Source organism: Biomphalaria glabrata, chromosome 3, assembly GCF_947242115.1.
Source record: "Biomphalaria glabrata chromosome 3, xgBioGlab47.1, whole genome shotgun sequence".
Lineage (NCBI taxonomy): Eukaryota > Metazoa > Mollusca > Gastropoda > Planorbidae > Biomphalaria > Biomphalaria glabrata.
This window is the reverse complement of record NC_074713.1, coordinates 41,304,413-41,325,587: the sequence shown is the minus strand read 5'-3', so window position 1 is coordinate 41,325,587 and position 21,175 is coordinate 41,304,413. Positions and strand designations below refer to the sequence as shown.

General features: G+C 36.4%; 1 protein-coding gene across 2 annotated transcripts in view; it reads left to right on the top strand.

Annotated features, from left to right (window-relative positions):
• Positions 1-1,061: 1,061 nt before the first annotated feature.
• The window catches only part of LOC129925383 (uncharacterized), a 32,330-nt gene continuing 12,216 nt past the window's right edge, over positions 1,062-21,175 (top strand). The window contains exons 1-3 of one of the 2 annotated variants that reach the window (XM_056025113.1): positions 1,062-1,266; positions 17,535-17,669; positions 20,799-20,863. In XM_056025113.1, coding sequence (XP_055881088.1) covers positions 17,567-17,669; positions 20,799-20,863 — 168 coding nt within the window. In that variant the 5' untranslated portion in view covers positions 1,062-1,266; positions 17,535-17,566. Of the gene's footprint in view, positions 1,267-17,481; positions 17,670-20,798; positions 20,864-21,175 lie in introns of both variants that reach the window. The other variant, XM_056025114.1, reaches the window with a different exon arrangement.

Genomic DNA, 21,175 nt, shown 5'->3' with positions numbered 1-21,175 from the left:
GGGTATGTTCGAGCCACGAGCTATGCTTTTTCCTGAGTTAGAACTTCAGAAATTCATCCTCCTGGAGTCTACAAAGCACTTTTTTTCTCAAAGTAAGAAGAGTTCCTGTCACAAAATGTATATAAAACAAGTGTAAGACGGGCTGCATGGTCAGTTAAGTTTAATCAAGCAGGAGGTAGCACTGGCGAGGGACAATCTACATATAGGGCTCGAACATTGGTGATGTAAGATGTAAGATCATCCTTTTGTAAAGACGTCTTGTCACTGATCATCCTTGTGTGAAGACGTCTTGTCACTGATAATCTGTGTGTGAAGACGTCTTGTCGCTGATTATGTCATGTGATGACGTCTTGTCACTGATTATGTCGTGTGAAGACGTTTTGTCGCTAATTATGTCGTGTGGTGACGTCTTTCTAATTTTGAAGATGAAACAACGTCTCTACTTTAAATAGATTTGATCTGAGAAACATTGCCATTTCACTTGGCTAATTATTTAAAACTGGATTAACAACTACAATGAAAATCTTTTTTTTTCTTGGCCCTTGGAAAGTAAATTCTGCCCGACACTTCTTTATTTTTGTTCTCAGCTAGCTCTCCCCTCCCACTCCCCCCCCCACCCCAATTTGAGAATCGTTGGTTTAAATAATATTAATTTGTTCAGTTATACGTTCCCTGTCTATGGTCTGAACTTTTCTTAAAATGTTCGGAATGTTTGGAATGTGATCTGAATTTCTTATTCGAAAATGTTAAGAATTCGATATGAACTTCTCTAATTTCAAAATGTTTGAAATGTGACCTAACGTTATATGCTAATATTTGGAGTGTGATCTGAACTTCTCTTAAAATGTTTGGAATGTGATATAAAACCTGTCTTAAGATGTTTGGAATGTGATCTGAACTAATCTTAAAATGTTTGGAATGTCATTTAAACTACTTGCCAGGCTTTGGTCATAAAGAGAATGTGAGAGCTTGGAGGCTGTGAGGTTATCGGTGAAAATCAATAAGAATTGACTTGAGACGTGATTGATTCACTGGACCAGCCACCTGCCCAGCTATTTGGTGTCTCTTTGATTGTCGCCCGTGGATGAGGTGGTGGACCACCAGACAACTAGCAGTCAAACAGAGTCATACATGTGACAGAGTCACACTGACAAACACAGCGTTTTTATTCTATTGGTATTTGTATTTTTTTTTTTCTGGCCGTGGAAAGTTTTTGGATTGAATTTTTTTGTCTGAATGTCAAACTTTAAGTTGTACACATTTGAGGTAAGTTTTGATTAGTTGGTTTTTTTTTTATAAATTCAAGACTTACTTCATAGATATATATCAATAAATAACTAATAATAAATAATCCAATACATTAAAACAAATTTTTAAAAAATAAATTTAAAATATTTTTTTTTAAAAAACAATAATAGATATAATAAATAAATAAATATGCATAAATATTTTTTTTTATTTTTGCAAGACTGTACAAATTAGAATAAAAAATAAAAAAAAGAAAAAAAAATTATAACGGTAACTAAGACATAAAAAAGAATCGAGTCAAATAATTTAATAAAAAAAAAACTAATTTTAAAAAAGTAAAGCGTAAATACAATAGTTTACACAACAAATAACATGCTGGAAATGCAATTTGAAAACAAAACTAAAACGGAAGATGATTTTCCCTCCATTGATTATTTCTCCGAGTCTCAAACGATGAACGAGCTCATTTCTCTTATCTTATCTTATAAGCCTAACCCTAATAAAGACGTTACTTAAAAAAAAAAGATTATTACGTCCTACGCGTCATGCATTTAATCATGCATGTTAACCAATGACATAAATTCTGCCGAGTCACTTGTTTCCTGGCTGGCTCAGGCAACCCATTCCATGCTCTGATAGCACTAGGGAAAAAGGAGCATTTGTACAAATTTGTCCTAGCATATGGAACAATATTGCTAACAACTATTAGACCTAAGTCTTGTCCATCAAAAAGTAGCGAAGACTATTTTTTAAATTCTTGTTCTTATCGTTTACTCTGTACTTTGTTAGAAGCTAGAGAGTTGTGTACAACAAGACATCCATCTTGTTTGCTTTTGTAGTTGGAAACAATGTTTCCTAGAATGAAAGAGAATGAAACATAAACAAGGATCAGTATTTGTTCACTTCTGTCCTAATGATTCCATTTCACTGGAAACGAAATGTCCACAAAACGTAACATTAAGTTTTTCTACATCAATTTTTTTTTTCCTTTTTTATTCTTTATTTATGTTAATTATTATTCTATGCTTCCTACAACCAATTGTTTTTAGTTCCGTTAGGCTCATAAGTGTTTCCGTAAACACCAGCGGGGATCTACAATAAGAGATGAACACAGTGGAACACATATACACACACTCACACACACTGTCACACATACCCAGACACATTGTCACACATCAAAGTATTTCACGTGTTTAATTAATTTTTTTTTACTAAAGTATTTGCGCGTACTTCGTAACAAATGGATGTGAACAAATGGATGTGAACAAATGGATGTGAACAAATGGATGTGTACAAATGGATGTGAACAAACGGATGTGAACAAATGGATGTGAACAAATGGATGTGAACAAACGGATGTGAACAAATGGATGTGAACAAATGAATGTGAACAAATGAATGTAAACAAATGGATGTGAACAAATGAATGTGAACCAATGGATGTGAACAAATGAATGTGAACAAATGGATGTGAACAAATGAATGTGAACAAACGGATGTGAACAAATGGATGTGAACAAATGGATGTGAACAAATGGATGTGAACAAACGGATGTAAACAAATAAATGTGAACAAATGGATGTGAACAAATGAATGTGAACAAATGAATGTAAACAAATGGATATGAACAAATGAATGTGAACCAATGGATGTGAACAAATGAATGTGAACAAATGGATGTGAACAAATGAATGTGAACAAATGGATGTGAACAAATGAATGTGAACAAGTGGATGTGAACAAATGAATGTGAACAAACGGATGTAAACAAATAAATGTGAACAAATGGATGTGAACAAATGAATGTGAACAAATGAATGTGAACAAATGGATGTGAACAAATGAATGTGAACAAATGGATGTGAACAAATGGATGTGAACAAATGGATGTGAACAAACGGATGTGAACAAATGAATGTGAACAAATGGATGTAAACAAATGGATGTGAACAAATGGATGTGAACAAATGAATGTGAACAAATAGATGTGAACAAATGAATGTGAACAAATGGATGTGAACAAATAGATGTGAACTAATGGATGTGAATAAATAGATGTGAACAAATAGATGTGAACAAATGGATGTGAACAAATGAATGTGAACAATTGAATGTGAACAAATGAATGTGAACAAATGGATGTGAACAAATGAATGTGAACAAATGGATGTGTACAAATGGATGTGAACAAACGGATGTGAACAAATGGATGTGAACAAATGGATGTGAACAAATGGATGTGAACAAATGAATGTGAACAAATGGATGTGAACAAATTGATGTGAACCAATGGATGTGAACAAATGAATGTGAACAAATGGATGTGAACAAATGAATGTGAACAAATGGATGTGAACAAATGAGTGTGAACAAATAGATGTGAACAAATGAATGTGAACAAATGGATGTGAACAAATGAATGTGAACAAATAGATGTGAACAAATGAATGTGAACAAATGGATGTGAACAAATGGATGTGAACAAATGGATGTGAACAAATGAATGTGAACAATTGAATGTGAACAAATGAATGTGAACAAATGGATGTGAACAAATGAATGTGAACAAATGGATGTGTACAAATGGATGTGAACAAACGGATGTGAACAAATGGATGTGAACAAATGGATGTGAACAAATGGATGTGAACAAATGAATGTGAACAAATGGATGTGAACAAATGGATGTGAACAAATGGATGTGAACAAACGGATGTGAACAAATGAATGTGAACAAACGGATGTAAACAAATGGATGTGAACAAATGGATGTGAACAAATGAATGTGAACAAATAGATGTGAACAAATGAATGTGAACAAATGGATGTGAACAAATAGATGTGAACTAATGGATGTGAATAAATAGATGTGAACAAATAGATGTGAACAAATGGATGTGAACAAATGAATGTGAACAATTGAATGTGAACAAATGAATGTGAACAAATGGATGTGAACAAATGGATGTGTACAAATGGATGTGAACAAACGGATGTGATCAAATGGATGTGAACAAATGGATGTGAACAAATGGATGTGAACAAATGAATGTGAACAAATGGATGTGAACAAATGGATGTGAACAAATGGATGTGAACAAACGGATGTGAACAAATGAATGTGAACAAATGGATGTAAACAAATGGATGTGAACAAATGGATGTGAACAAATGAATGTGAACAAATAGATGTGAACAAATGAATGTGAACAAATGGATGTGAACAAATGGATGTGAACAAATGGATGTGAACAAATGAATGTGAACAATTGAATGTGAACAAATGAATGTGAACAAATGGATGTGAACAAATGAATGTGAACAAATGGATGTGTACAAATGGATGTGAACAAACGGATGTGAACAAATGGATGTGAACAAATGGATGTGAACAAATGGATGTGAACAAATGAATGTGAACAAATGGATGTGAACAAATGGATGTGAACAAATCGATGTGAACAAACGGATGTGAACAAATGAATGTGAACAAATGGATGTAAACAAATGGATGTGAACAAATGGATGTGAACAAATGAATGTGAACAAAGAGATGTGAACAAATGAATGTGAACAAATGGATGTGAACAAATAGATGTGAACTAATGGATGTGAATAAATAGATGTGAACAAATAGATGTGAACAAATGGATGTGAACAAATGAATGTGAACAATTGAATGTGAACAAATGAATGTGAACAAATGGATGTGAACAAATGAATGTGAACAAATGGATGTGTACAAATGGATGTGAACAAACGGATGTGAACAAATGGATGTGAACAAATGGATGTGAACAAATGGATGTGAACAAATGAATGTGAACAAATGGATGTGAACAAATGGATGTGAACAAATGGATGTGAACAAACGGATGTGAACAAATGAATGTGAACAAATAGATGTGAACAAATGAATGTGAACAAATGGATGTGAACAAATAGATGTGAACTAATGGATGTGAATAAATAGATGTGAACAAATAGATGTGAACAAATGGATGTGAACAAATGAATGTGAACAAATGGATGTGAACAAATGAATGTGAACAAACGGATGTGTACAAATGGATGTGAACAAATGAATGTGAACAAATAGATGTGAACAAATGGATGTGAACAAAAGAATGTTAACAAATGAATGTGAACAAATGAATGTGAACAAATAGATGTGAACAAATGAATGTGAACAAATGGATGTGAACTAATGGATGTGAACAAATGAATGTGAACAAATGGATGTGAACAAATGGATGTGAACAAATGAATGTGAACAAATAGATGTGAACAAATGAATGTGAACAAATGAATGTTAAGGTTCCTCCATGAAGTTGTTAAGTGAATAAAGGAATTGTAACTAAAGATGTAAACTTCAACTAAAATTGTAAATTATATAATATTTACATCAAAATATTTGAAGGCATAGTTTAAATAGATAAATAAACATGTTTGTAACAATGTTTGTTTGTAAAATGTTTGCATGTTTCGGATGTCCCCGCAGATTTGAAGATAAGCTACATCCTAATCCAGACCTTCCGCAGGACGACGGGGGATGGCAGCGGGCAGGGTATGGGGATGATTTTAAAATCAAAACCCCTTGCTTGCAATGGTCAAGTGATGGCGTAACATTAAAATCTCAATTGCAATAAACAAAATTAAAGCAAAAAAAAAAACATTCACAAAATTCCACTCCACCCCCGGGTAGAAAATCTCGTGAAGACTATATCTTGATCTACTCTTCGCAAAGATAGTTTTATACTATTACAATGAAAATACACACAAAAAAAAAAGACCATTCAATTCATTATTTAATTTTTAAAAAACTAACCTTTAAATTTGTGTTTCATAAGCATTTTGACACGAATACGTTCCTTATAGCTGCGAAGTTAGACGTCGAGACGTACATTTCAATGGCCCACATTCGTGTTATCGCGCGCTTCTTTCATTAGACATGCACGCATGCGTAGAAGAGAAGATCTCTTGAAGCCTAAATCTAGATCTAATTCAAAGATGATAGATCTACTCTTCGCAAAGATACATACAAAATATTGTCTATTATTTCATATTTTAATCGAATGAACCCTCAAATTTGTTGAGTTTCAATAATATTTTTACATAAATTCGTTGGCTACAGCTGCGACTTTAACCGTCTTGGCATACATTTTGATAGCTCCATTTATGACATAAAGCGCTTCTTACACCGGACACCACCGAAAGGTCACGCATGCGCAGAACAGCTCCATTTATAATATTTTGTCATTCACGTATTTGCATTACTTATTACAGTATTATTTTGTTTAAGTCTTTCTAGTATACTATATCACTGACTATATCTGTGATACGCAAGTTAAGACCCACGGGTTAAGACCCACGGGCCGAGGGTAATATCTGGCTAGCAATAAATAAATGTGACAAAACCTTAAAGTGACAATTACCTTATCAGAAAATTAGTCAATAATGGTAATAACTTCATGTGGTTTTTACATCAATGTAACGTTATGTGGTAAAAGAAATTGTGGCAATAGCAGTTAATGTGGTAAAAAATTGTGGCAATAGCAGTTAATGTAGTAAAAAATGTGGCAATAGCAGTTAATGTGGTTAAAAAATTTTGACTATAGCAGTTAATGTGTTTAAAAATTGTGGCAGTAGCAGTTAATGTGGTAAAACAATTGTGGCAATAGCAGTTAATGTGGTAAAAAAATTGTAGCAATAGCAGTTAATGTGGTAAAAAATGTGGTAATAGTGAATGTGAAAATAAATGTGGTAATGCATGTATCTTAAATGTAACCTCTGAACTCTATATACGTATAGAAACCTAAGACCAACTCGGGGAAGGCATCAAACCTACGTCTCAATGTCCATATCTTTCCAAATGTTCTGTGACTCTGACACACACACACACACACACACACACACCTGGTCATACATGCACCAAGTTCAAGCCAGTTTCATGTGTCAATAACTGCCAATGCCAAGATTCATACGTAAGTGAGTGGGCCAATCAAATTAGCATAAAACTTTATTCCTCATTTATTCTTTTGGTCACGTGTCTTTGTCTGTTATGAATCAGTCAGCCTACTTCTTCGTAAATTTTTTGTTTCAGTAGACTAATTATAATGCGTATAAGTTCATACGAATGTAGCTGGGTAAGTCATGTGAAGTTTTTAGATTTCAGTTTAGTTAGAATTTTTTGTTTAATTAGATATATTCTGAATATATACTCTGAATGAACACCAAGAGCTATGTCGTAACAGTTGAGACTTGTTTTCTTGAAATTCTAAGCCAATGTTCTATTCTGAAATAAAAAAAAATTTCTGCCTGAAAGGGTTCCAAGCACGCCAATTCGTTACACCTGCTGTTGTTGTTTTTCCGGGGGCGCATATACTAAGACACTCAAGCTAGAGGCGATGCCGAAGATCGAGCTCTCTGTGGAGACCCACTTCCTTCTCTATACAACGTCAGCCTTCCGGTTGTCAGCCATAAGGTGGCCTCTTGAGGAACGGTAAGTGGATTATGACAAGGCTGTTGGGGCTTTATCTGTGCCAGCGCCAAGAACTCGATGTGGCGTCCCAAACCCAGACCAGTCGTAATCGAATGCCTGAACACTGAACTGCAATGTCAAACTCAAACCTATGGGCAATTCAGACTAAACACGTTGACACTCTAATATGTGGACAAGGGAGATGTTTAGATCTTGACTTCTCTAATATGTTGACAATGGAAATGCTTAGATCTTGACTTCTCTAATATGTTGACAAGGGAGATACTTAGATCTTGACTTCTCTAATATGTTGACATTGGAAATGCTTAGATCTTGACTTCTCTAATATGTTGACAATGGAAATGCTTAGATCTTGACTTCTCTGATATGTTGACAATGGAAATGCTTAGATCTTGACTTCTCTGATATGTTGACAATGGAAATGCTTAGATCTTGACTTCTCTGATATGTTGACAATGGAAATGCTTAGATCTTGACTTCTCTGATATGTTGACAATGGAGATACTTAGATCTTGACTTCTCTAATATGTTGACAATGGAAATGCTTAGATCTTGACTTCTCTAATATGTTGACAATGGAAATGCTTAGATCTTGACTTCTCTGATATGTTGACAATGGAAATGCTTAGATCTTGACTTCTCTAATATGTTGGCAATGAAAATGCTTAGATCTTGACTTCTCTAATATGTTGACTTCTTTTATGTGTTGATCTGAACCCATACTCGTTATTAATGTGTTCAATATTTACTAGACCTTCTATAAAATAACTCTCGACGTTTGACTGTAGTCTACTTTAATGATCTTGCACACATTTCAGTTTCTGTTTCTCAGAGAAAGACTAATCATTCCATGGCCTAATGTTCTTCGTTCTTCCTTGTTAGAAACGAATATTTTCTTTTACTTTTCCCTTTGTAATCTCTGATACATCTGGTGTTTACAATGCAACAACACAGCAAGACATCGTAGCCCCCCCCCCCCCCCCCGCCTACATGACCTAGTCGCTACTGATAATCGAAATCATCGAGTCTTTGATCGATTTTGAAAGAATCTTTGTGGTATTAACATGAGAGTATCCATTCCATTAACGTTGTAAATAGGCCGCACGACGAGTCATTGAAAACTTGGATCGTTAGCTCTTCCAAGACGTACTTTAGAGCTGCTTAGTTCTAGTTGCTTTATACATAGTAACATTATTTACAAGAGTTTCAACCATATTTAAAACATTAAATTAATATTTAATTAAATATTGCTCCCCTTCGTTGCATAGAGCAGTAGGTAGACACCCCATGCACACACCCATTTTAAAAGCACTGCCCGTGTAGTTGATGCTGAACTGATTGTCAGTTTGCCCAGTCAGAAGGAAGCTTCAATTTGTGTTCCCCATGTTGCTGTACGACTAACAGCAGCAACAATCCGAGGGCGGTCACGTGCAGGTCTCATCTGCTCGTGTCTCCGAGTGTCTAGAAGCTTGAAGGTAACCAGATATTTAGGGAGCAAAAGCTCATACTGATTATGGGGCGTAAAAAGAACAGGCTTAGATTTTTTTAAATCTTTCTACAACTTAGACTTAATAACAATACATCATAATTCAGAATGAACACACACAGTTATTTAAATAATTACAAGCTCTTTAAAACGTTTTTCAAGATAGATCATCTTTCTGTGCTTTCAATCTGAAAGCGTTAATTTCGCATGCGTACATCTTCTGGGAGGACACCTTTCATGCTTCTCTTCTCGCATTTCTGAATCAACTCGTCAATGGCAGAAGATACTTCAAGAGCACTGACATTCTGTGCCACGATAAACAGAACCTTCTGGTGTGTAAAATTTGCCACAATTCAGCACACGGGTTTTCAAAGAAACTTTTGATTATGGTGGAACTCTTCTCATATGAAAAGAAATATGAAAAGAAAAGAAATATAATTTCAAAGCAGGATATAATTTAACTAGTCTCTCTACCAAAGATTTCAGAGCTATCCACCTGGTTTTACCATAGCCCGAAATTCTACTATATTCTAAATCGACGAATTTTCTTTTTTTAAAAAAAAAAAAGGTTTCCTGCGAGGGGTGGACAAAGAATTGTATCATCAGGGGACAAAATTTCACTATAAAAAAAACTGGGCTAACCTGCTTGTCTACCTTGTTCGTTATTGTTACGTCTTCATATTGGATGAGACTCTTTAGACATGAAAACGACAAATCACAGTTTATAAATACTTTAATCTTTATTAATACTGAAAACACTTTCTTGTTCATATTCCTCCATTTTGATTCTTCCTTCCTTTTAACACGCAATCGCACCATTTCACATTCACACTAAGATGCGCACGTAACACCCCCCCTGTTTAACAAGTTCGATGCACATCGAACGTCCAAAATACAAATCACTGAATATATTATCAGACTATTCCAAGTTAAAAAAATATAAAACCATAATATAATAACTAAACAAAATCAAACACAATGTCATGTTAATACCAATACAATCCCAACATGAAATAACAATTATATTCATCACAATAATAACTGTTATTATGAGCAATTGAAACCACTTCTGTTAACATTTATCTATAAGTAATCATATTTCTATCAATACAACTCCCCACTCATAATTTATACCTGTACAAAACACCATCATTCCAGTCGTAATCAAATAGTTAACAAACAAAGTCTATCTTGCTCCATGCATATTGTAACAACAATATTCAATTCATTACACATATATTTATTCATTGTAGAATAGAACAATAAATAATGTCCATCATTCCTACCTTTTCTAATCATATCTATATAATTCTAACATTATTGACATGCCATCCTTTCCGCTTCCCTCCTTTGCAATGATGTCCCATTGTGATTCTACTACCTAATGATCTAGCTGTACTGTTTTCTAGGCTGCTAATATCCCTCTCTTTTCTCGTATACGCCTCTTCACTATTGTACCTTGAATCCTTAATTCTAATTAACTGTTGACACTGTCTTCTAATATGCCCCCTTCTCCCACAATTAAAGCATTAAGATGTATGGATTTGTACGTCTGTATGTGGGCTTATATCGCTTTCCCTGTACCACTGATTACCTTACTTTACTTTGATTTGGACCCATTCCTATTGCATTGCTTTCTACCTTATCTGTTAATTCTTTCTTCTCGTGCTCTCTGCTACCCATGTCATCTGATGTATGAGATCTTATGTCTTCTTCCACATCCCCATTTCTACCTCGCGTAGACTTTATCCCATAATATTTCTTCCAATTCTCAATCTCCCTTACTGAACATATTCTCACCCCATGGATATTCCCAATAATTAAATCTATCTCACCCTGATCTACAACACAAGCTTCCACTGTCCCCTTAACATACGGTGTGTCTATACTAACTTTAGCAATCGGTAATTGTACAATATTCCCATTAAACATAACACACTTCCTAGATTCACTCCAATAATAGTGCTCCCAGTATCCCTGATGGTCTTGGCTGCCTTGTTCCCTACGAATGTCTGAAAAATCTCCAATGTTCCAGTATCAGATGACAATGATAAGCCTTGCTCTATTCTACCTTTCTCCCAGTCCTTTCTTTCTTGTCTGTTTCCTTGGTATCTTCCGTTGCGGCTATCATTTTGTCTTTCATATGTACCACTTCTATACTGTCTATCCTGTGTCTCCCTTGTTCTGTGAGAGTTATTCTGTGTCTCACATGTTCTGTTAAAGGCAACTATTTCTTCTATATCACTGCCTCTAGATAATTTCTTCTCGGGATGTGCCACTTTATAAGCCCTTATCAGTCTTACTATGTCTTCTATGGATTTCGGTTTCCTCTCCAACAGAAATATTTTTAATTCCTCCTGACACTCGTACATCACTTTGTCCAGCATGAGAAATGTCTTAAGACTGTCAAAGGTTTTTTCTACCTCAGCGGTTTCTATCCAGTTATCGAAATGGCTGCTCATTTTGTCCAAGAAGGTCTGCGGGTCATCCTCTGGTTCTATCTCACAATTAACAAACTGTTGGCGATAGAAAGCTTCTGTTTTCCCGAAAGTTCTAAGTAGTTGTTCTTTCACAATGCTGTAGTTACCCTGGTTCATACATATTTTTGAAGGCACCTCCGCTGTAAATGATCTCGACAATAAGAATGTCCATTTGTCTTCAGGGTACTCCAGTTCTCTCATTTCTATCTCGAACTTCTTCAAAAAAATGTCTATGTCCATTTTGTCTTCGTTGAATATCAAACCTTTATATTTTGCCAGTTTATTCCCTGTAGAGTCACTCTTTCTTTTATCATTCTCTTTTCCTTGGTCTCTTTTCATCGTTAATCTCTCCTTTTCTTTGTCTCTTTCCATCGCTAATCTCTCCCTCTCCATTAACCTTTCTTGTACGTATTTTCTTAGTTCTGCCCCTTCAAGCTCCAACAACCTTCCCTCTTCCTTCAACGCTGCTACCTCAGCCTTGTCCGCCATAGTTGATTACTAATAATATCGAATCGAATGTTCTCCTGTCTCTAGATCTAGACTATACTATCTCTACTGTCTGCTGACAGGAGATCCCCTGTGAATAGAGGGATACGTGGGTTACCTTTGCGTTGGGCGCCACTTGTTACGTCTTCATATTGGATGAGACTCTTTAGACATGAAAACGACAAATCACAGTTTATAAATACTTTAATCTTTATTAATACTGAAAACACTTTCTTGTTCATATTCCTCCATTTTGATTCTTCCTTCCTTTTAACACGCAATCGCACCATTTCACATTCACACTAAGATGCGCACGTAACAGTTATATAGGGGCCAAAACTTAAGTAACGATTCATTAACATGTTGTTCTTGCACATGTGTGTTTTAGGTCATACGGTTTCTAATTAATTTCAAAGTGTAGTCCATTGATTGAAAACTGTTCTTATGGAAAATTGTATGATAGGTAAAAATATCTTGGGCGGCTACGAATTGAACCACATTATAAATATTGAACATGCTGGAGAAATACCTTAATGGAGGCTTACTTGGGGGTTTCCATTGAAAATTACGATCTGGATTCAGATGTTTGGTTGTATTAACATGTACTACAGTAAACTGTGATCGATATTTCTAGCATCGAATTCCGCTGTGAATGTTGATTTTCTATGCCATCATTATAACCGGGAACTTTGTCTGTAGTTCCCTATGAACTTTGATGTTCCTTTTGTCTCCGACATTTCTAACCCTGTCATCAAAAGCCAAGCGAAAGAGTCCTGTATGCTGGAATGAATGTCACAGGGCCAGAAATTTGTGAAAGGACAAAAAGTCGAAAGAAATCGTGATGACGTCAGTTTCTGAGGGGAAGACAGGATGCTACAAAGTAAAAGAACTACCCATGCCTCCGACACAGGAAGACAGGATGCTACAAAGTAAAAGAACTACCCATGCCTCCGACACAGGAAGACAGGATGCTACAAAGTAAAGAACTACCCATGCCTCCGACACAGGAAGACAGGATGCTACAAAGTAAAGAACTACCCATGCCTCCGACACTGGAAGACAGGATGCTGCAAAGTAAAAGAACTACCCATGCCTCCGACACAGGAAGACAGGATGCTACAAAGTAAAAGAACTACCCATGCCTCCGACACTGGAAGACAGGATGCTGCAAAGTAAAAGAACTACCCATGCCTCCGACACAGGAAGACAGGATGCTACAAAGTAAAAGAACTACCCATGCCTCCGACACAGGAAGACAGGATGCTACAAAGTAAAAGAACTACCCATGCCTCCGACACAGGAAGACAGGATGCTACAAAGTAAAAGAACTACCCATGCCTCCGACACAGGAAGACAGGATGCTACAAAGTAAAAGAACTACCCATGCCTCCGACACTGGAAGACAGGATGCTACAAAGTAAAAGAACTACCCATGCCTCCGACACAGGAAGACAGGATGCTACAAAGTAAAGAACTACCCATGCCTCCGACACAGGAAGACAGGATGCTACAAAGTAAAGAACTACCCATGCCTCCGACACTGGAAGACAGGATGCTGCAAAGTAAAAGAACTACCCATGCCTCCGACACAGGAAGACAGGATGCTACAAAGTAAAAGAACTACCCATGCCTCCGACACAGGAAGACAGGATGCTACAAAGTAAAAGAACTACCCATGCCTCCGACACAGGAAGACAGGATGCTACAAAGTAAAAGAACTACCCATGCCTCCGACACTGGAAGACAGGATGCTACAAAGTAAAAGAACTACCCATGCCTCTGACACTGGAAGACAGGATGCTATAAAGTAAAAGAACAACCCATGCCTCAGACACTGAAGTCTGCTCAAAAACCAAAATGAAAAAAAAAGTATCAAGATGAAAACGCCGCAAGTCGGTACTTTTCAGTTATTAGTCAAAAGATTTTAAAAGACTTAAAATAAAACTTTTTTTATGAAAGCAGGACATTGGCCGTCCCGCACGAACATTTTCTGGAAAGCGTGTCAGATGATCCAAAGTGGGACTGGCAGGCCTAAGTCAGGACGTCTGGTCACCTTAAGTTAAGCTAATCCAACAAATGATAGGACTAAATGCATGACGCGTAGGACGTAATCATCTTCTTTTTTGAAGTAACGTCTGTATTATATAAGAAATGATATCCAAGAAGTTATGCCGGAAGTTAGCATGAGTTATCCCAGAAATAAGCAACAGTTTTGTCAGAATTTAGAAAATTATTAATAAGAATTATTTCAAATATTAGCAACTAGTTATACAGAAGTTTGCAAGAGTTGTCCAAAACGTTTCGCAAGAGTTATCCATGAGTTGTTGCCGCTTGTTGACCAAACTGCTGGTAGACAACTAGGCCGCTGTAGGCGTATTGGATTTTAACTGATGAAAGTTAAAATAACTTGAATATTTCTTTGTAAAATATAACATTTGCTTTATAGACAAATTGAGCTTGAGATAAAATGAAATAAACTTACATTTCACAAATCTAACAGTAAAAACTTTATGGAGTTCTCTGGCGTACCCAAGACAGCTGACGCCAGTGCCGCTTAGCTTGCATCCTTCACTCTGCATAGCCAACAACCAATCGCTAGCTTTTTCTCACCGTCACCATAGAAACACACACACATACTCCATAGCAAAAGTTAGCAAAAGTTATCCAAGACTTAAGCAAGAGTTATGCCCAATGTTAGCCAGAGTTATCCAAAAAGTTAGCAAGAGTTATCCCAGATGTTAGAAATAGCTATGCCTAATGTTAACATGAGGTATCCCAAAGTTTAGCCAGAGTTGTCCCAAAAGTTGGCAAGAGTTATGACAGAAGCTCACAAAAGTGATATTAAAAGTCAACAGGAATTATTTTTCAATGCATGCAGACGAGACTTCCTTTTGCGTGGCTGAGTGTTTGTATCTACATGCGGTGGTGTTTGTATTTCTCACAGTTAGCAAGTAAGTGGAAACACAAACAGATATGAACAATTCAATAACTTTTTTTTTTTAAATTGAAAAGAAAATAATTTAAAACATGCAAGGCAATGAGCCATAAAACCAACACACACACACGCAAAACAAGGGACAAAACCACACTGGTGTTAAAAAGCTTTCCGTTGTGGGTCTAGATGGTGAAGTGTGATCAATCTCCAGCTCTGTAACTTCAATCTATTGTTCAAAATCTATCGTCAATAGATGGCATTTAGGGATAACATTTTAAACAACTGGCCCAAACAAAAGGGAAAAAAAAAATTCTTAGAGCCTTTGTAGGTTTGTGTGTTGGATCAGGTAAAGACCAAATCAGATCAATAACATTCATAATAAATAATCTCATTAGGACCTGGAATGCTGTGAGTGAGGAAAAAAATTAAAGAGGAGAGAGAGGGAGAGGTGGGGGGGGGGAGTGGTAGTATACACGTGGGGAGGGGACGGCAATGCTAACAGAGGGGGGGACGCTGAGGACACGCTGACTTCGAGGTTGTCCCGACCGAGGGCTGGTATCCAGGCGTGACATCAAAGAGGAGAGAACTTTGAACAGGCGCATTTGGTATTAATTATAGTGTTAGAGCTTGATTGAAAGGCGATGATTGGCGGCTTTCAATCACGTGACAGAATCAATCTACATCCATTGATGTCCATCGAACAACAGCGGAAGACTAGGACAATGTGCGTTGTTATTTGCATAAGTTCAGTGATACTCACGGCTTTTGGACAACACTCACCCCCCTAGTTGTCGCTCTTTGTTCTATAACGTTGGAGACAGTTGTCAAGTGGTCACAGCACTAGGCGTTCACTTAGAACGTCCGGGATAAACCCTTTCAGATAGCGAGATTTTTTACCCTTTCGATGAAAACATCTTATAATATGGGCTGTAATATCTGTCATGTGTGAGGATTGACTTAAAATTTGAGGTAGAATGTCTATTATTTTTTTACGCAGATCTTAAAACATGGGCTGGAATGTCTGTCGTGTTTGAAGTTTTTTTTCCCATATTTAATATTCAATAACCTTTATCTGAATACATGGTCTGGAATATCTGTCGTGTTTGAAGTTTTTTTTCCCATGTTTAATATTCAATAACCTTTATCTGAATACATGGTCTGGAATATCTGTCGTGTTTGAGCTTTGTCTGTAAATATCTAATGAAAAGTATGTCGTTTTCTTTTTATTAGTAAATATTAAACATGAACTGGAATGTGTTATAATTTTGAAATGTGTCGTTTTGAAAAATATTTTTATTTACAAAACTTGTATTAACTAACTCTGTCTTTCTATCCGTCTGGCATGATTCTTTTAGATGTTTTTTTTCACCATCCATTCTTGAATCAAGTTGAAACTTTCCACAATCACTTACTGTTGTTGACAACACACGAATCAATACAAACTGAACCAATTCGTTAATTAATTTGTGGTCATTCATTATTTTGTTTTATATAGAAAAAGAAAAAGAAATCTTGCAGTATTTTGAGAAATGACAGTAACTAAATGTTTTTTCCCTTTTATAAGCTTTGCTTGTCATGGGGTTTTTTTTTGTTTTTTTTTTTTATGCATGTTTCATTTCATTTATATCTTTTGTGAAACATAAGCATGCTTTTGTTCATGAAATTGTTCAACTATCATTGTACCCTGAGATAAGTTGACTAGACTTGGTATCAAAGTTGTACTTCTTATCGACCTGGTTTATGTCTAGGTACATAATCAATCAATGGATACAAAGAAACTGTTGATAAATTGTGCCAGAAGACACCACGGAGAATTCTGAAGACCACGTTTTGTTATTGACATCGCATGCCTTCAAGAGTTCTGGTGTGTTGTTTCATCTCTTGTTATTCATCCTCTTAGGGGTTGCTACAACAAAACTTTTTTATTTACTGTAAACCTTATTATTTCCTTGGGGTGAAATAAGACATTTAAATAGCTTCCGGGAGCTATGAAGACGTCTCTCACGCCGATTTGATCAGACGTTGGGGATAAGGACGTGTTGAAACTAATTAATTGACTTAGTATGAATTGGTTAACAGGTGAAACGTATCTTTTTATCTTGTACAGACGTTACTTAAAAAAATGTAGATGATTACGTCATACTCTAAGAACGAGTTCCACATATGATTGTCTTTATTGAACAGGGTAAACTTCACTCTAGCAACGAGTTCCACATATGATTGTCTTTATTGAACAGGTTAAACTTCACTCTAACCACGAGTTCCACATATGATTGTCTTTATTGAACATGGTAAACTTCACTCTAGCAACGAGTTCAACATACGATTGTCTTTATTGAACAGGTTAAACTTCACTCTAGCAACGAGTTCAAAATATGATTGTCTTTATTGAACAGGATAAACTTCACTCTAACCACGAGTTCCACATATGATTGTCTTTGTTCCACTGCTGCCCACCACAATGACTCCAAGCCCAAGCCTCGTGTCTTCCATTGGTCTGTTACTTAACATCCTACTGCTAGCTGTCATCGGTAAGTCAACCTCTTATCTAGGTCATTGATAGTGCGTCATCGTTGTCTCAGCTACTGTCATTTGGATAAATCTTGCTGGAGGGGGGGGGGCACATTGTGGGAGGAATTAGGAAATGCCAGGTGGGCCCCCAACGAACCTTCGGAGCAGCTGCCTAAAGAATACAAAGACTTGCAGCCATTCATTTTATTGCACTGTACAAGATTGTATAATATTTTATAATAGAATTCGTCAGCGCCGTAAATTCATTCAATCACAAACTTCTTCATTGTATTTGTCCTGAGAGTGGAGTCGAAGACTCTTGAAACACTAGGCAGTGGAAGCTCACCTGTAAGAACCACTGTTATATCTGTTACATCCCTATTACTGATTGCCAGTATCCCTGCACGCTCGTGTCAGAGACGAGGCTGAAGGCCAAGCACAACGGGGTCGGGGTAGCTCCCCCATATTCCTTTACTGTACCACATCAGCCATGAGGGTTTCGGCCATAAAATGGCCTTTAAGGAATGATGTGCAGATATGGTTGTTAGATCTCTCCTCCATCCTCGTCAGTGCAATGGACTCGGTCCTTAGGCATCCCATGGGGCCTATGTTTGGCTTCCCTATTTTGGCCTAAATCGTCTCTTCTAACGACCGTTTCCACCTGGAGGCCAGGGGCGGACTGGCTATATAGGCAAACGGGCAAATGCCCGGTGGGCCATTACCAAATGGGCCGGTCTTGTCGCGACCAAAGAAAAAAAATTTTAATGCAGACAACTTAAAAAAAAAAGTGACAGCTGCAAGACACAAAGGCCCGAACAAGTTTTCTTGTTTGTTTTTTTAAATTATTATTACAATCAATTTTGTTTGAAATTCAACAAGAAAATCAAGAAAAATACACTATACACTGTACGCATTATCATTTGCAAAACGTTAGACCGTACTTTCTGCTATGCACGAGCATAGACTGCTTTGATGTCTTCGAGGTTGTGTTTGGCCTAATCATTTTGCTGGTCGGCATGGTCCTTTGATGGCGCTCCCATTTTTTTTTTGCTCCTTCCATCCTCCCCAGTTAACCAAAAAGAGGGATGAGAGAGGTTAAGTTAAAACATTGATTTAACGCAGCCAAAAAGAAAAGGCGCTACAATTAGCTCTTTAACAATACTTAATAGAAATTAACTTGAACACATACACACAGCCGCGAAATTGCAAACCGCCCAACTTATTCACAGCTCAATATGGGTATAAAGTTCTACTTTCTGTGATTTGAAAAGAAATAGTAAGTTTCTTTTTGTTTATTTTTTAAAACATAGATCTAAAAATACTACACTTAAGGCTTACAAAAAAAATACTATTTAATTAAAAAATAAATCTAGATCTAAAAAAAATTTTATACTATTATAATTAATGGCAAACTTATGCTTTGTATGATGTCATTAATGGTGAAAATTATTACAATAATTTAAATAGCGCTGTCACATCCGATATTTAATGAAAAGAGATTTATATTTTAAATAATGGATAAAAGTATATTCATATAAAAATCGCGTTTTTTGAGAATGTACTAAGACGAAGCAAGAGCTTTTCACATTAAGTAAGTGCCTCTCTAACCATTCTGCTTTCTCTTATCTTGTAATGGAATGGGTTGCCTGAGTCAGCCAGGAAAACCAATGATTTAGCATATTTTAAGTCACAGATAAACATGCATGACTAGATTGACACATGAAATGCGTAGGACGTAACTATCTTATTTTTTGAAGAAACGTCTGTAATCTATAAGTAATACCAAAAAGCTTCAAACTCATTAAGGCTGCTATTGTATTGTTTATAGTTTTCAGACTACATACATGTATAAATAGAATACATTATGTAATCCTACGAATGCATACATCCAGTTTTCGATGCGTTATCAAACTTTATATATTTTGTAGAGAATTAGGCTTACACCTATAATATAACACATGGGCGTAGCCGGGAGGGGAGGGTCTTCAAACCATCATTGCCTCAGACCTCATTGTCTGAAAGGGAAACTTTACTTACTGCCCCAGTGCAGCCAACTTAAGCAAACTACAGTCACCAAATTTCATGAGAGCAGCCGAAAGGGGTTTTGTGGTTACTCTCCCCCCTCCAATACAAAAACTAAAGCATTTTACCATTTTCTACCTGTCGCTGAACTCCAGTGAATAGCATATTTAGTTTTTGAAATTTTTTTTTAGCGGAAGAGTAGCAGGCTAATTGCACTGTATATACCTCAGAATGTGCATTTTTTAAAGCTTAAAATAACAGAAATGATGCTTGGTTTCGGGGCCACTGGGCGAGCTCACAGCGCTCCCCCGGACTCCCTACATGTCCCATGGCGCTGTGTACTGTCTTTCCACTAATTATAGGTAGTGAGTATTCTAGGGTAGAAAAAAATGTTTGAAAGAATGAAAGATCAGAATGTAATGAAGATTAATTACATATACACACAAATATATATATATATATATATATATATATATATATAAATCCCCCCCACACCAAAATTATATGATATGCCATTTGTGGGCCGGTTTATATGGTAATGCCCGGCTTGATTTTAATACCCAGTCCGCCCCTGCTGTAGGCCTACGTTGAAGTAGAGAAGCCTTACCCTCCTACATCACACACAAACTTGATTAAAACCTTAAAATCCTCTTTTTGTGTTGAAATGTACACAAAATACTCAGTAAATCACAATGTATGAAAGGAAATGTCAACTGGTTGAAATCTTCTGCTCTAGAGATTTACTATTCCCCAATTCGTAATCTCTAAGTTCATTAGTCGTTCTCCACTCTTTAGTGCCCGGTATTAGCAAGACAATCTTAGTCAAGTACGAGTACTACATCAGTACATGCGCACTCACACACACACACACACACACACACACCAGTTGATCAGCCATTTCAATTCATAGAACTATTAGACTCAAGCGTATTGGCATGTATTTTACTTGGTCGACGCCATTTTGTTTTTCATTTATTGTCCAATTTTAAGCATTTATTTTTTTATTTATTTTCGATTGAGTGATTGAAGGATTAATGTAGTCATTAAGTATTTGATTGACTTAGTGATTGATTTTATTATTGACTCGGTAGTGAATACAATAAGTGATAAGATTCCTTTGATTTCAGATGTTGTCTGTGGTACAACCACCACCACCACCACCACCTCCAAGCCCGCTGCTGCTGCTACTAATGTAGGTTCTGTTCACATTTGTCATAGATACTTGATTACCATGTGTTTACCTTGTGCTTACCTTGAGTTTACCGTCTGTTTACCATCAGTTACTTTGTGTTTATCATATGTTTAGCATGTGTTTAACATCTGTTGCATTGTGTTTAACATCTGTTACCTTGAGTTTACCATGTCTTTACCATCTGTTACCTTGAGTTTACCATGTGTTTACCATCTGTTACCAAGTGTTAGCATGTGATTAGTATGTGTGTTTGGGGAGCAGGATAGGCGGGGCTACACAAAAATTCGCCCCCCCCCAAACCGAAATTTTGTT